The sequence below is a fragment of the Ranitomeya imitator genome, chromosome 2, assembly GCF_032444005.1.
Source record: "Ranitomeya imitator isolate aRanImi1 chromosome 2, aRanImi1.pri, whole genome shotgun sequence".
NCBI classification, from domain to species: Eukaryota; Metazoa; Chordata; class Amphibia; order Anura; family Dendrobatidae; genus Ranitomeya; species Ranitomeya imitator.
The window spans coordinates 805,007,781-805,023,798 of NC_091283.1; the positions used below are offsets into that span (position 1 = coordinate 805,007,781).

Consider the following 16,018-nt stretch of genomic DNA (forward strand, 5'->3'; position numbering starts at 1 on the left):
GACATATGGATTATTTTTCCCATCATGTGAACAGTATTTTGTAAAGCTTCATTACAGCTTTTCAGTGCAGATTGTGTCAGAATAAGTCCAAAGACAGTAAAATACGCAGCACAAATTATGGAATGTACGGTACTTAAAATTGTATTCTCTACAGAGGGATGCAAAACATACAAGTTCACGATGGCTCGCTTTTTTACGTATGTAGGATCATATGACCCTTTTGAATTCTGAGGAGTGTAGTGAGAAGTACATGGTTTGCACGATTCGGAATTACAAACTTCATATGTGAAGGGGAAAAAAACAAAACATCTAATATACAATTATCTGCTATTACACTGTGCCTGAAGTTTCAGGTGGATTAGGGAAATGAAAGTCCATCATTTGATGCAACCAGTACATATACAGTTAGGGCCAGAAATATTTGGACAGTGACACAATTTTCGCGAGTTGGGCTCTGCATGCCACCACATTGGATTTGAAATGAAACCTCTACAACAGAATTCAAGTGCAGATTGTAACGTTTAATTTGAAGGGTTGAACAAAAATATCTGATAGAAAATGTAGGAATTGTACACATTTCTTTACAAACACTCCACATTTTAGGAGGTCAAAAGTAATTGGACAAATAAACATAACCCAAACAAAATATTTTTATTTTCAATATTTTGTTGCAAATCCTTTGGAGGCAATCACTGCCTTAAGTCTGGAACCCATGGACATCACCAAACGCTGGGTTTCCTCCTTCTTAATGCTTTGCCAGGCCTTTACAGCCGCAGCCTTCAGGTCTTGCTTGTTTGTGGGTCTTTCCGTTTAAGTCTGGATTTGAGCAAGTGAAATGCATGCTCAATTGGGTTTAGATCTGGAGATTGACTTGGCCATTGCAGAATGTTCCACTTTTTGGCACTCATGAACTCCTGGGTAGCTTTGGATGTATGCTTGGGGTCATTGTCCATCTGTACTATGAAGCGCCGTCCAATCAACTTTGCAGCATTTGGCTGAATCTGGGCTGAAAGTATGTCCCGGTACACTTCAGAATTCATCCGGCTACTCTTGTCTGCTCTTATGTCATCAATAAACACAAGTGACCCAGTGCCATTGAAAGCCATGCATGCCCATGCCATCACGTTGCCTCCACCATGTTTTACAGAGGATGTGGTGTGCCTTGGATCATGTGCCGTTCCCTTTCTTCTCCAAACTTTTTTCTTCCCATCATTCTGGTACAGGTTGATCTTTGTCTCATCTGTCCATAGAATACTTTTCCAGAACTGAGCTGGCTTCTTGAGGTGTTTTTCTGCAAATTTAACTCTGGCCTGTCTATTTTTGGTATTGATGAATGGTTTGCATCTAGATGTGAACCCTTTGTATTTACGGTCATGGAGTCTTCTCTTTACTGTTGACTTAGAGACAGATACACCTACTTCACTGAGAGTGTTCTGGACTTCAGTTGATGTTGTGAACGGGTTCTTCTTCACCAAATTAAGTATGCGGCGATCATCCACCACTGTTGTCATCCGTGGACGCCCAGGCCTTTTTGAGTTCCCAAGCTCACCAGTCAATTCCTTTTTTCTCAGAATGTACCCAACTGTTGATTTTGCTACTCCAAGCATGTCTGCTATCTCTCTGATGGATTTTTTTTTTTTTTTCAGCCTCAGGATGTTCTGCTTCACCTCAATTGAGAGTTCCTTTGACCACATGTTGTCTGCTCACAGCAACAGCTTCCAAATTCAAAACCACACACCTGGAATCCACCCCTGACCTTTTAACTACTTCATTGATTACAGGTTAACGAGGGAGACGCCTTCAGAGTTAATTGCAGCCCTTAGAGTCCATTGTCCAATTACTTTTGGTCCCTTGAAAAAGAAGACGCTATGCACTACAGAGCTATGATTCCTAAACCCTTTCTCCGATTTGGATGTGGAAACTATCATATTGCAGCTGGGAGTGTGCACTTTCAGCCCATATTATATATATAATTGTATTTCTGAACATGTTTTTGTAAACAGCTAAAATAACAAAACTTGTGTCACTGTCCAAATATTTCTGGCCCTAACTATGCTGCACACCCACAGGGAGGGGAGGCAATTACAAATGACTGAAAATATTAATTATTATTCATTTATAGGGAACGTTGTACCCAACAACTGGGGTAAAAAAAAACTAAACAAAACCAAAAAACGTTTTAACCCAATTTCTCTTTTAAAGCAGATTTGGTTAAAAAAAAAACAAAAAAAAAAACGACATGCATAGCTGGTTTCTAATATAAACATTTGGAGGCCATCAACAAAAACCCTTCCACACTGGCCAATAGAGCAGTCACAATAGTGCGACTTCCTGTTTTGTGTCTTTCAATTGTCACCTTTGCTGTATATACTGAGACCGTATAAGCAGAGTGATCTCATTGAAGGACATCGCCATTGTACTGCTCGAAGCAGGATAGCAAGATTATAAACGGTACAGACAAGTCTCCGTATGCAGCTCTCTTGTCATGGGGTGATGTACATAGTCATTGTAGCGCGGTATAGCGCACCTCATTTTAACAGGTTTTATCTCGGGACAGCCTCGGAGAACCTCTATAAATCTGATCACATGCCTTGCATAGCTATTCCTGTAAACCACCCTGCCTCGTACACGAGTGGCCAAGTGCCCAGTTGTCATCCGTAGGGAGAGGAAGGGGATATACTACTGGAAAACAGCAACAGCAGCTTATGGCCAACGAGAACAAAAAGACTGAAATCCAACATGCTCAAGGTGGTTAAGCCTTATGCTGGGAAGGGGTTAGAAGGAACTCTATTCATGTTGCCCACAACAGACAGAATGAATCTGAGCCAAATTGCACAATTAAAGCCTGGCATTTTTTTCCCTCTGAAATGGTCAGGCATGTTCGGCCATAGATTACACTAGTTTGGCTCCACGTCCTGCTGCTTTCCCCAGCACTGCTGCAGGTGATTGACAGGTCTCCCTAGCTCTATTGGAGAAACTTGCCAATCAGATGTGCAGGGAGAATCCAGCCCGAGACATTGCCAGAGTAGAGTTTGCAACCCCAGAGCATTTCAGAGAAAGATATACCTGGTTACAATCATGCAGCCCAGCTCCAGATCATGCAGCCTGCAGTGTGGGCAGCATGAATCAGGTTCCCTTTAAATGTCATTCTTCACTAATGATCATTCACTATTCCTTGGCACACCTTCTGCTCCTGGATTGTATGGATCTTTACCCACCCTCCAGTTAGAAATTGTGAGGTAATATGAAGGATTACAGATACCTCTTCACACTCTGCAGGAGGGCTGACTCCGCTTCCTGTGGGCAAGTCTGCCACCTGGGACTTCGCAGCTTTAGGAACAGGGCCTCGTCTGCTGGTGACTGCAAAAGCAGCTTGCTGATGTCGGTAGAGGGTGACTATTCCTCTGTGTTTCGTGACTGTGAGGCAGGCGCCATCTTTGTCAGAATTTGATCCTTCATTAGAAAATAAAGTGTTATAACCTGGAGCAAACAATTTACTAATTTCCATGACCAAGTGTATTCATCTTGGGTACGAACATTTCCAAGCTTTCATCATTTCAAGATCACTGCTTCCAATCAGTAGCTAGAAAAAGTCTTAAAGGGAATCTGTCACCCCAAAATTGGCCTATAAACTAAGCCCACCGGCATCAGGGGCTTATTTTCAGAATTCTGTAATGATGTAGCTAAGCCCCCGATGTAACCTGAAAGATAAGGAAAAACAGGTTACGGTAGATTATACTCACCCTGGGGCGGTCCTGGTTCTGTTTGGGTCCGATAGGCGTCGCGGTCCGGGTCCAGCACCTCCCATCTTCATAGGAAGATGTCCTCTACTTGTCTTCCTGCCGCGGGGCCGGCGTAGGCGTACTTTGTCTGCCCTGTTGAGGGCAGAGCAAAGTACTGCAGTGCGCAGGCGCCGGGCCTCTGACCTTTCCTGGTGCCTGCGCACTGCAGAACTTTGCTCTGCCCTCAACAGGGCAGATAAAGTACGCCTGCGCCGGAGCCGTGCCAGGAAGAGGAGGACGTCATCGTATGAATATGGGAGGCGCCGAACAGAACCAGGACCGCCCCAGGGTGAGAATCATCAAACCTGTTTTTCTTATGTTTCAGGTTACATCAGGGGGCTTATCTACAGCATTATAGAATACTGTAGATAAGCCCTTGATGCTGGTGGCCTTAGTTTATAGGACAATTTTGGGGTTACAAATTCCCTTTAATTACACCCGAGTGGAGGAAACCTCTTATCTAGTCCTGATAAACTGTATGGTACCAGTCAATTAGACATAATCAGGACAGATTTTAAGTTGGGGTAAACAAGCGTTTGTTTTTTTTGTTTTTTTTTTCAGGGATAACAAGCAGAGATCTTTGAAAGCATTCATGGATTGCAGAAAAAGATCTAACTATATATAAACGATCATATCTTCACTTTAACATTTGTGAAGCAAACGTGTCCATGGCGAGATGGACGGATGTCATAGAAATTAGGGCCTTTATCAAAGTTGTCCAGGTATGAGTGACAAATTAATGTTTGTTTTTTTGCTTTTACACAACATTTTTGCAATCGTGCTTCTATTTTGCACTGTATGGTAGGCTGCAGAAGGAGATCTGAGAATCCATGAGCTTATTCTGATTGGGGGAGTTTAGTACCCTCATCTTTCTTTTTGAGCCATCATGTGATTTATGACCATATGAAAGTGAAAATGGACTTTGTGGTCGGTCATAAATCAGCTGAGAAGCAGAGAGAAAGGACGATAAGAGCTATAAACTGCCAGGAGAGTTCCCTAACAGATTCTCAGATGACCCTTACTACAGCCAGCAATATATAGTGCAATACACCAGCAATAGAAGGCAAACAATACAACATTTCTAATGAAGTCCAATAGCAACTGTGACTCAGTAAAAATGTAGTTTTGTGAAACGAGTTCTTGAAAACACTCGTTTTACAAATAAGTTGGAGGTTAAACCGGCTGCTGATCAGTCGAAGAATCGTTCATCAGGTGAAAATCCTTTATGCATGGCTAAAGATTGCTCAGTGCACATAGGCGCTTGTAGAACAATCTGTTACCGTGTGATTTACTTTGGTCTGCCTGTGGAAAGAGGACATTAAACTACCGCTGATGAGTAAAGAATTACTGACGGTCTCATGGTGCCGCCAGGTCAGACATTGTAAACGGGCCTATAGACCAAACAGTATGATTCCCAGAGTCTTTGCACCTATTGTGATAGCCTTTTGGTGCGCTGCTCAACATCTAGGTAGGATTATGGCACTGAATCCTCCCTACACCAAAACGCTTCGATTCACTCTGAATGGGATAAATGGAACCTAACAAAAAGGATGGCAGGGGAAGCGGATAAAGTGCAGAGAAGGGAGAGGCAGACCTGGGTCTTTGTATACTGTGTCAGAGTGACCCTCCAACTGTAGTTTGATAGGCATTGGGAAGAGAACTGCACTGGAAATTAGGAATTAAAAAAAAAAATTGGTGTATTAAAAGAGGGTTGGGGATGTCTCACTATTAGGTTTGACACAGAAGTAGATTTGCTAATGGTGTAATTCTGCAATTGGCGGACTCCCATATTTATTACGCCCATTATACACATCTGTATTAAAGCATCTGTTCACTTATTAATTGCTAATATTGTCTGTCACTCCGTCACTGTACCTCTCAGATGGTCCACGTTGTTGAAGGCTGGGGCAGGACACGTCACGGATGGGGTGATACTGGAATCCACACACACTGAACTACACAGATTTTTAATAATTTTGGAGTTTGGACTGGGAGTCCTTGAGGTACATTGCTGAAGCAGTTTAGCAATACAAGAAGCTGCGTAGTTCTGCACCACTGTGTTCTCTTCCTTTTTCACAGACTCCATTAACGGCTTGATTATTGGATTAAGTTTCTCCGGTAGCTGCATGAGATTGACTATTGCACAGGCAGCACACGTGTGCACTCTCAGCTGCAGGACTTGCCATTCCTGGTTGGTTTCTATTACAGTCATCTGTACTTGTTGCCTTTTTCCATCTAGTTGCTGGTAAACTTTAGTATTGGCCCGAAGAGGAGCGGTTGCTTCACTGAACACTGCAGTCACCTAGGAATGCAGCAAACATGGGTTTATGGGCCAGGTCTGTACACAATGCACAAGCTATAAAATAGAAGTTGTTCTGAAGAATTGGAGATGGATGCAGAGCGATATCAGGGTACAGCAGGAGTTGTATACTGTAGGTTGGGGAACATAGATTTACTAACCAGGCACATTTGCTTGAATAGATTAAGGTCCTCATCCCATTTTGTCATCCGCTAAAAAACTCACCAGGTCATTAGCTTGGTCTATTGTGAATACACTGCAGTTTACTTTGCTCCGAATGTCTACATTTGCATCGGCAAGGAAGGAAATCAGCTGCTTGCACTCATTCTGCATCCGCGTGAAAGGAATCGCTATTTCATCATAATATAAGTGTTCGGATAAGACCGCAAGCAGACGTGGCTGCACCGCAAGGGACACTGTTTTACATTCCTATTTAAAAATTAAATAAATAATAAAATGGGAGAAATTAGTTACCTTAAAAAAAATGCATGCACACATATTCACAGTCTGGCATGTAGATTTTGCAACAATCCCATTGATAGGCACTAATTATAACAAAAATAAACCAGCTCATTACCTTCTGCAAGGCAGCCCACTCACAGATAACAAGGGCCACGCTGATCCTTTGTAAGGCAGACTTGGAGTTTAGATGAAAAAGGAGCAACTGAGCTAATGATTCAGCGGGCTTTATTTCCTGAGTGGCGGTATTGACACAGAGATCACAAATACAGCAGCATAATGATCCCAGCAACCTGAAAGGGGGGAGATTGAAAAAAGCGGCTTATTGATATGGACAACAGCTGAAACACAGTATTCATACCATGGAGAATCAATGCTTTGTTAAAAATGTTCTCATCCAAAATGATTAATAGTTTGCCAGGTAAATCATACAAGTTTTAAAGTGTCAGGTTAGACCATGTACTTAACCTCATTAATTTGGAGCTGGATGGATTTTTGTGTTTGTTTTAACCCCCCAAAAAAACAGGATTTTTGGTTACTCACCGTAAAAATCAGTAGATCAGTTTCTCGGAGCCTTCATTGGGGGATACAGAAAACTATGCGTGTATGCTGCTGCCTCTAGGAGGCTGACACTGCACAATAAAAAATTAGCTCCTATGCAGTATACATCCCACCGACTGGCACTAGGTTAATCAGTTAGTAGGAGAAGCAACAAGTAAAATAAAACAAACTAACGAGAACACAGTAAACAAATCTAATAAACTTGGGAGGGTGTCGTGACCCCCAATGAAGGCTCCGAGAAACATTTTACGGTGAGTAACAAAAAAATCCTGTTTTCTCCATCGCTTCATTAGAGGACACAAGAAACCATGGGACGTCCCAAAGCAGTCCCTGGGGAGGGAACACCAGAAACTCCATTCAGGTAGGAGAACTCACCGCTGCCACCTGCACGATGCTTGTACTTAGGCTGGCATCCACCGAAGTGTAGGTACGGAACCTGTAAAATTTGGTGAACGTGTGGATGGTGGCCACTGCCCAGGTAGAGAATGTGCCTTAATCTCAGGAGGTGTTCTGTTCTTAACCTGTTATGCCTCCAAGATTGCCGTCCGGATCCAGCAAGCAATCATAGCCTTGGAGGCCGGCAGGCCTCTACACGCACCCTCAGGAATGACAAAGAGTCCGTCTTCCTAAAGGGGGCAGTCCTAGCCAAATAGACCCGCACCGTGCTAACCAGGTCCAGCCTGTTCAGTGAACGCTCCAGAGGATGAGCTGGAGCCAGGCAAAAGGAAAGGAGGACAATATCCTCATTTAGGTGAAAGGCAGACATCACCTTGGGAAGGAAAGAAGGTAGAGGCCGCAAAACCACCTTGTCCTGGTGGAGAACTAGGAAAGGGAGACGACAGGACTAGACGACACCAATTCCAAGATGCGCCTAATGGAGGTGATGGCCACAAGAAACACCACCTTCCAAGACAGAAACCTCCGAGAGGCTCAAAGGGAGAACTCATAAAGGGCCTCCAGGACTAGATTGAGGTCCCAGGGGTCCACAAGTATCCGGTACGAGGGCGCAGCATGTAATACCCCTTGGAGAAAAGTTCTGAACTGAGAACAGGAGGATACCTGTCCCTTTAGCAAACTAAGAGCCAGACCAGCGTCAAGTTCCGCCTAGAGAAAACAACAGAATGGAAGGGAGAGCAAAGGACATAGGCAGTATGTGATTAGACTCTCACCAGCTGAAATAGGCTCTCCAAGTCTGATAATAGACTCGGGACAACGACTGCTTTCTAGCCTGGATCATGGTCTGAATCACCAGATCTGAAAACCAGGATGCCTTGAGAACCGCAGTTTCAACAGCCACGCCGTTAAATCGAGCGACCAAGAATTCTGGTGGCAGATCGGTCCTTGGGACAGAAGGTCCGGTCTGTCTGGAAGCATCCAGGAGGCGTCCGAGAGAAGATTGACAATCTCTGCGAACCAAGACCTTCTTGGCCAATCTGATGCAATCAGAATGACCGGCACCCCTTCCACCTTTATCTTCTTTAACAGCCTTGGAAAAAGGGGGAGGGGAAGAAAGATTGGGAAGAACAAACTGACGAGGGTATTGCCAGAGCGTTGGTGCCCACCGCGAGAGAGTCGCGGGACCTGGAAACTAACAGTGGAACCTTCCTGTTCAGCTGGGATGCCATGAGATCCACATCCGGAGTACCCCAAACGCAAATCTGATGGAAGACTTTGTGATGCAGATACCACCCTCTCGTCGCGAGACCCTCGCGGCCGAGAAAGTCGGTGGCCCAATTGTCCGCACCGGACATGTACTGCAGATATCACCAGAACAGTCGCCTCTGCCCAGAAGAGAATCTTGGATACTTCGGCCATCGCCACAGGACTCCATTCCTCCCTGGTGATGGACATATGCCACCGCCGTCCAACTGAACTCTGATTGGCAGGCCCGAGAAGCCTTTCCCAGTGTTGAAGGGACAGAAAAGTGGCCCTTATCTCGAGGATGTTGATCAGCAGAAAAGATTCCATTGCCCACCAATGACCCTGGACAGTCAGGTGGCGAATGACCGCACCCCAGCCGAGAAGGCTTGCATCAGTCATCACCACCTGCTAGTGAACAGCAAGGAAGGACCGACCCTGGAAGAGGAGAGGGGATGACAGCCACCAAGTGAGAGATTGTTCAACTCTGGAGGAGAGCCAAACCGGACGATCCAGAAAGAACAGACTTGTTCCACTGAGATAGGATGGCCTGCTGAAGCGTTCTTGAATGGATTGCGCAAAAGGAATCGCTTTCGACGCTAACACCATCCTTCCCAGGACCGCCATGCCAGAGCAGAGGGAGAGAGTGTAGACTGAAAAAGCCTGCTCACTGAGGCCAGAAAGCAGGCCGGAGCTAACCGCCAGAGCAAAGAGGCAGAAGAAAACCGTGTGATGAAGGCGGGAGCGGAGCTGGCCACCGAAGCTAGGAAGAGGTGGTGTGACAACGGGCAGGAGTAAAAAAGCCCGCCCGAAGATCCTGAGAAGGTGGCGGGGCCAAACGCCGGAGCTAGACAGGGGAGAAGCTGGGGGCTACATTTAGAACAGTGACTGAAAAGGCATGGGAGGCCCAAAAAAAAAAAAAAATTTTTTATATATATAGCCCGCTGTTGATATGAGGATTGCTGAAGCCTTTAGTGAGGGAATCAGAGGACCCTGATGTGCTGTCTGTGCCTGTCGAATCCTATCATCTTTGTTGTCTGAATCTTTCCTGAGTCTTCTCCTCATCACTGCTGGAGACCTGATGGAGAGAAGAAAGAAGATGTACCTCTCCACGCATGAAACCTTTCATCCTTGGGATGTGGGATGTCAATGACTCCTGACACAGACAGGCTCTGGTGGGCGAGTGGGCAGGAGACGGGGCCGGGACGGGGCCGGAACCGATGTTCGGATCACCTAAACACTCTACATGTGTTAGGGGCTGGGGTCCTGACGAGTAGACCTATGAGGATACGGAGTGGCAGTATACACCGTACTCAGTCTCTATGTGGCAGTACCGTTGTGACTTTTCACACTGCATTGCTCCAGAGGCAAGGAGAAGATCCATCTGAAAAAGACTTTACTGGAAAAAGACGAAAACCGAGGTAGATATGGGTCTAGTAAAAGACCTGTGTCCACCTCCTACTGAGAGTAATCTAAAACGGATTAACCTAGTGCCAGTCGTTGGGGTGTACACTGCAGAGGAGGAGCTAACTTTTGTGTATAGTGTCAGCAGCATAAACCCTTATTTTCCTGTGTCCCCCAAAGAAGCAAGAGAGAAACTTGTTTGCCAAGAACAATAAAAATGCCATAAAGATATAATGGAGTTAAAAATTAGCCCACCCCTAAACTGTAGTAGGACTAAATGTTACCCCCACATATATAACAATGCAAAGTGCTATACTGACTTTGCAGCAGCCATACGAGCGCGGGTCACCAAGTAATCTCTGGTGGCAGAATCTTCAGTCATGCTGTCCGAGCCGGCAATATATTCCTGTGCAATCTCTTTTGTTTGGCATTGGCCTTGACGGAGTTTTCCAGCAGCTTTTTCCTAGATTAAAGCAAAATTAAAGTTAGTAACCACCTTTCCTCAAGGATTAAAAAAAAAAAAACAAAAACAAAAAAAAAACACAATAATGTGTTGTGTGGAGAAAAATAAAGGCAGTGATATCTGGACATCGCCATTTAGAAGTATATGTGGACTGGCTATCTTCTTTCTTGGTCACTTCATTGGGGGGGGGGGGGAACACCGGAAATAACGGGTGTACGCTGATGCCGCCACTCACAAAATTTCTGCGCCTCAGCAGTTGCCCACCCCTTCTTCTGTCCCTAGACTCCGCCATCTTTGCTGTGTCCGCTGCCGCTTGGAATATGCAGCTCCTGTGTACCATTGATTTTGGCACGGTCAGACCACTCAGACCAGCCACCTTCTGCATCAGGTAGCCAGTCTGCCTCAGAAGACGGATACGTCCATACCACTGCAGTGGTCGCCTGCTCATGGCATTGCTTTCTCTCCCCCGTCTCATTCCCTCTCTGACTCCCGTCATGTCCGCTCCAAAGGAGGACCGTGCACAACAAGCCACCCAGTCTCCACTGGACATCCATTTTGCCCATACTACTTTCTCACCAAGTAGCTTTATGCCAGTAGGCAGGTGTACACCCCATGATTTCCTGTGTCCCCCACAATGAGGGCTACGAGGATTTTTGGTACTCATCGTAAAATCTTTCATAAAATGAAAAGTAAAAAAAAAAACAAAAGAAATAAAAAAAAACATACAGCTAACCCAGGAAGACACAGCACAATCATCACTACTGATCTAGTAATGGGTGGTGTGCATTTTCACTGAGGCACTATACATTATGATCCACACCCTTTTCTGGCCTACAGGGGGTTGTAGCAGGTGGAACAGTGATTTAGCGCATAATAGTTTGACTACAGTAACTCCTAGATACTGAGTAAGCCGAAGATTAGAAAGCAAATGGGCAAACAAAATTTACTTGCATAGATAATACCTTACTTCCACATGGAAAAAAAAAAATCAATACGTTATTGCTCACCTTTGATTTAGGCTTCACCTCTATCAGCATGTTTAAATCAATAGGTAGATGAGCGGGCTGCATCATTAGACAGAGCCAGGCTCCCATCCAGGGACAAGCCGCGGCCACAACATACTGCACCGAAGCCTTGTGTATTAGCTCCTGCCACACCTGGGGAACAGAAAAGCAAAATTCAGTATAAAAAAAAAATCTAAATGGAGAAAAAAAATAAATAAATAACCATCGGGCAGGAACATTAAAACAGATCCCACCTTGTGGATAAGGTCAAGAATTTCTTGGGTACTCTCTAAAATACAGATCTGGAATATATGCCGCAGCATGTCCTGCAGGATAGGGGTCAGCCAACCTGAACAGTTCTGGAAAAGAATAAATCTTTATTTTTTTTTTTTATTACGCATAAAATAATGAGCTCAAGTAGTTACTCCAAGACTCATGGCTCCCAACAGGTCATGTTTTTGGGATTTCCCTAGTATTGCAGAGGTGATAATTGCATCCCCTGGGCAGAGGTTGCCTGGAAGATAACTTCATTTCCAGAGATCTAACGCTCCTTTCTCCTTCATTTTCAGGATGACAATTACAGTTGAAAAGTGCGATGCCGGGCGGGAGTCACCCGGCATCTTGGATCAAATATACTCACCCTGCAAGCCAGATTTGGCATGTGCTGTAGACAGAGCAGTTATCCATCTGACTTTCTATATTAGAGTCTCACCAAATCTGTAAGAACCCTCCCATTAGTGGTCTTGCGCTTTCGAACAGTCGGTACAAAGCTTCATTACCAGTTACCATCCACCCAAAGAGTTAAGAAACAGAAATCCCTTAACCTTCCATACCAAAATAAAAAAATAAAATAGATAAAGTATTTATTACCAACCTGATCCTGTGTGGATAACAAAGTACATAAGGTTTCCAGAGCGGCCTTTCGAACAGATGAAATGGTATGACGCAGGAAAGGCCACACCCGCGGCACCAATGTCGTGAGCGATTGCTGAATACTGTGAAGGCAGATTTTAGGTTTTAAGAATAGCTTTAAAAAAGGTTGTGCTAATGATATACAAACTTATTCTCAATGTATATAAAATAAACTAACCTTGCAATCGATGGGAGATATTCTACAACATTTCCTTCACAGCTTATATGCAGAGCTATGCATCTCCACGGCAAGACAGCAACCAAATTCTGTATACGCAGCTCCAGCAGTCTTTTCTACCCATCCTCTTCTGGAAAAACTACTAAATGGACAAACGGAATATCCCAGGAGACTGCAGAGACACAGAATTTGTTTTCTGTTACATTGGAGACACTGTTTGCATAGGAGCTGTAGAGACAAAGGTGGTAGAGTTTTTGTTTTGTTTCTTTAATTAAAAAGAGTAACAGTTAATTTTTACATCAATTGGGCACTAAAAAATGGGCAACCTGGCAATATATCTTATCAGTGAAACCTGCTGCTTTCTCCTCCTGGACTGATCTTTCTCTATCGCTTCATGAATCTGGATTCAGTGAGGACAATGTCCTATTAGAAAAACATGATAGTTGGCACCCTTCTCTAAATCACTTCTTTAGGGGGTGTTTGCTACTGCCACTAGGTGTCATGGGTATGTCAGAAGCTGCAGTCGCACTTCATCTAGCTGCAGATGGTCTCTGCTTTTGGCTTTGCAGACACCTTAACTATTATGACTTTGACCAAGTGGTAACCCCTCTCTCTCTCTAAATAATAATAATAATAATAATAATAAATAATTTTTTTATATAGCACTAACATATTCCGCAGCGCTTTACAGATTTGCACACATCATCATCACTGTCCCCGATGGGGCTCACAATCTAAATTCCTTATCAGTAGTCTTTGGAATGTGGGAGGAAACCGGAGAACCCGGACGAAACCCATGCAAATACAGGGAGAACATACAAACTTCTTGCAGATGTTGTCCAAGGTGGGATTAGAACCCAGGACTCCAGCGCTGCAAGGCTGCAGTGCTATCCACTGAGCCACCGTGCTGCCCTGATCAGGGTGTTTATAGACTCCCAGCCTGCTGCCCGGAGTTGCCAGTGATGTTTTCCATTTCCCCCTGTTGAGACTTGGAGCCAGTTATCTTCCTCTTTGGTGTTGATGGAGGATGTCCGTTACATCTCTGAGTTTTCTTTAGATAAGTGCTCATCTGTCTACCCCAGCTGTCTTTAGTGGTAGTAAGGTTTGACTAGTGGTGTCCCGTCCTTCCCTATGCAGGGCTTATTGCCAGGGTAAGGCAGGGATTAGGTTCCTGCTCGGAGTTACGTTTAGGGCAGACAGGATGGCTTTAAATCTGCCTAGGGGGGACTCCTTTCCCCACTTCCCTAGTGTTGGGGTCCCTTTCATGTTGCACTTTAGTCTTTCCTACACCATGCGTGACACTAGGAGGCTGACACTATGCAAATAAAAAAAAAATAAAAAAAGTTAGCTCCTCCCCAGCAGTATAACACCCTCAACTGGCACAAAGCTAAATCAGTTTTTAGTGTCCATAGGATGCAGATAGCTGCACTTTAGCCCCATTTCTACCTTAGGTTTTTTTTGTTTTTTTGTTTTTTTTTAACAAATATTTTGCACGTTCAACTTTTGACTACTGGAGACCAAGTGAAATTGTGTCACTGTTCTTCCCTTCAGTGACAGAGTACATTGTGGGATTGCTTCACTACTGTTGTCTCCCATGTCCATCTGGCAGGACCCTATCCCCCCTAATACATAAAGTGTATTCAGAGTTTGGTTTCAGTCTTAGAATGACTGCCCAGGCTCTGCCTATGCCTTGGGAGCCCCAATCACTCCCCTCTGTGCTCCAGACCAAGCAGCCCCTCAATCCCAGAAGGTTACACCACGCAAGTGTTCCAGAGGTTCTAAAAAGTGTCCAAACTAGCTCATCATCCTCTAGAATCCCATCTCTCACTCTGATACCCCAAGCTGCACAGGAGTCAGACCTCCAGTACTTCACTCCCTCAGAGTCCTAAACTCCCGCCTCCTTAACGTTGCACAATGCAGTTTGGTTCCTTTTGGAGGAGATTCCCAGTCCAGACTAGTAACTGACAGGACTAATCTCCAGCCGGGCAAGACTGAAAGATTCCTTCCTTCAAACCAGCCCCCCATCTGGAAAGCCTCTCTGGGTTGGCAGACATCTTCATACCTGGAACGTGTGTGTCAGTGATCGACAATGCCTTGGTCCAAGACGTTGCTTCTCATGGTTACCAGAGAATTTTCTAACTCATTTTTTGTTTTTGCGAGTCCACGAAAGGACCCTTCCCTCATTCCGAGGATTTTCAAGGCAATCGGCAAAACGCCTTTCAGTTTTCTATTCAAACCTTTTCGTAGTTCCAAAGAAGGATGGCTGCATTCTGGATCTCAAGCTATTGAACATACATGTTAAGCTACGCCACTGCAGAATGGAGTACCTTCGGTCGGTGATGGCTTTCATAGAACCAGAGGAATTCCTATGCTCAATGGACATTCAAGAGGACTACCTACACATTCCCATTTTTCCTCCTCACGAGCGATTTCTTTGGTTCACAGTACAGCAATCCCACTTTCAATTCAAGGCGCTGCGTTTCGTCCTATCCACAGAACCCAGGGATTTCATGAAAATAATGGAGACTTATGGCCATTCTTCGGAGCAGAGGCACTCGTCACTGCTTTAGAGGACCTTCTCAAGGTTGCGTCTTCCTCAGCACATCACAAGAGTCTACAGATCACTCTGGACACCCTTCTAGGCAGGATTATCAACATCCCGAAGTAGTCTCTGATCCTGGTCCAAAGTATTGTTGTTTTCATGGAATGCTGTTTGACACCCCGCGATCAAGAGTTTTTTCACACAGGATTCACTCCCTCAGAGGCACATCTTCTCATTCGCTCTGCTTCTGTATGTGCATCCAAGACAGGATGGTTGATTCAATGGAAGCAGCTCCATTCGCTCACTTTCATACACCTCTTCAATTTTTTCTTCTCTCAAGATGGGACCGGTCAACTCGCTCCCTGGATCAACTGCTCACACGTCCCTCCTCGATAAAGAAGTCCCTAGAATGGTGGATCTCTCCTCCATCGCAGATCTCTTCTACCACCATGTTGGAATCTCACGACAATGCATGTCAATATACTTTGTTGTGGAACAGTTTTCAGAACTTAAAAGTCTAGGGCTGATTGACTGCCAAGTGATCGTCTCTTGCCATCAACATTCTAGAACTCAAGGCAATCTTTCTTGCTCTACTTTACTAACAGAATCTTCTCCTTAACCATCCAGTTTGAGTCCAAACCAACAATACCATGGTGGTGGCATATAGAAGAAAAAAAAAAAAACCAAAAAAAAACAAAACAAACAACATCAAGGAGGAACCCAAGTAGAGTGGTATTGTAAAAAAAAAAAGTAACAGATTCTGGTATGGGCCTAGC

The 16,018-nt window shown here is 44.6% G+C and overlaps 1 protein-coding gene across 2 annotated transcripts in view; it reads right to left on the reverse strand.

Moving 5' to 3' along the window:
- The window catches only part of BTAF1 (B-TFIID TATA-box binding protein associated factor 1), an 80,906-nt gene that overhangs the window by 24,968 nt on the left and 39,920 nt on the right, over positions 1-16,018 (reverse strand). For both annotated transcript variants that reach the window (XM_069753802.1, XM_069753803.1), the window contains exons 14-21: positions 12,485-12,605; positions 11,865-11,969; positions 11,614-11,763; positions 10,464-10,606; positions 6,659-6,833; positions 6,307-6,510; positions 5,658-6,084; positions 3,263-3,453 (exon numbers count right to left, since the gene is read on the reverse strand). In XM_069753802.1, the coding sequence (XP_069609903.1) occupies positions 3,263-3,453; positions 5,658-6,084; positions 6,307-6,510; positions 6,659-6,833; positions 10,464-10,606; positions 11,614-11,763; positions 11,865-11,969; positions 12,485-12,605 (1,516 nt within the window). The remainder of the gene's footprint in view (positions 1-3,262; positions 3,454-5,657; positions 6,085-6,306; positions 6,511-6,658; positions 6,834-10,463; positions 10,607-11,613; positions 11,764-11,864; positions 11,970-12,484; positions 12,606-16,018) is intronic.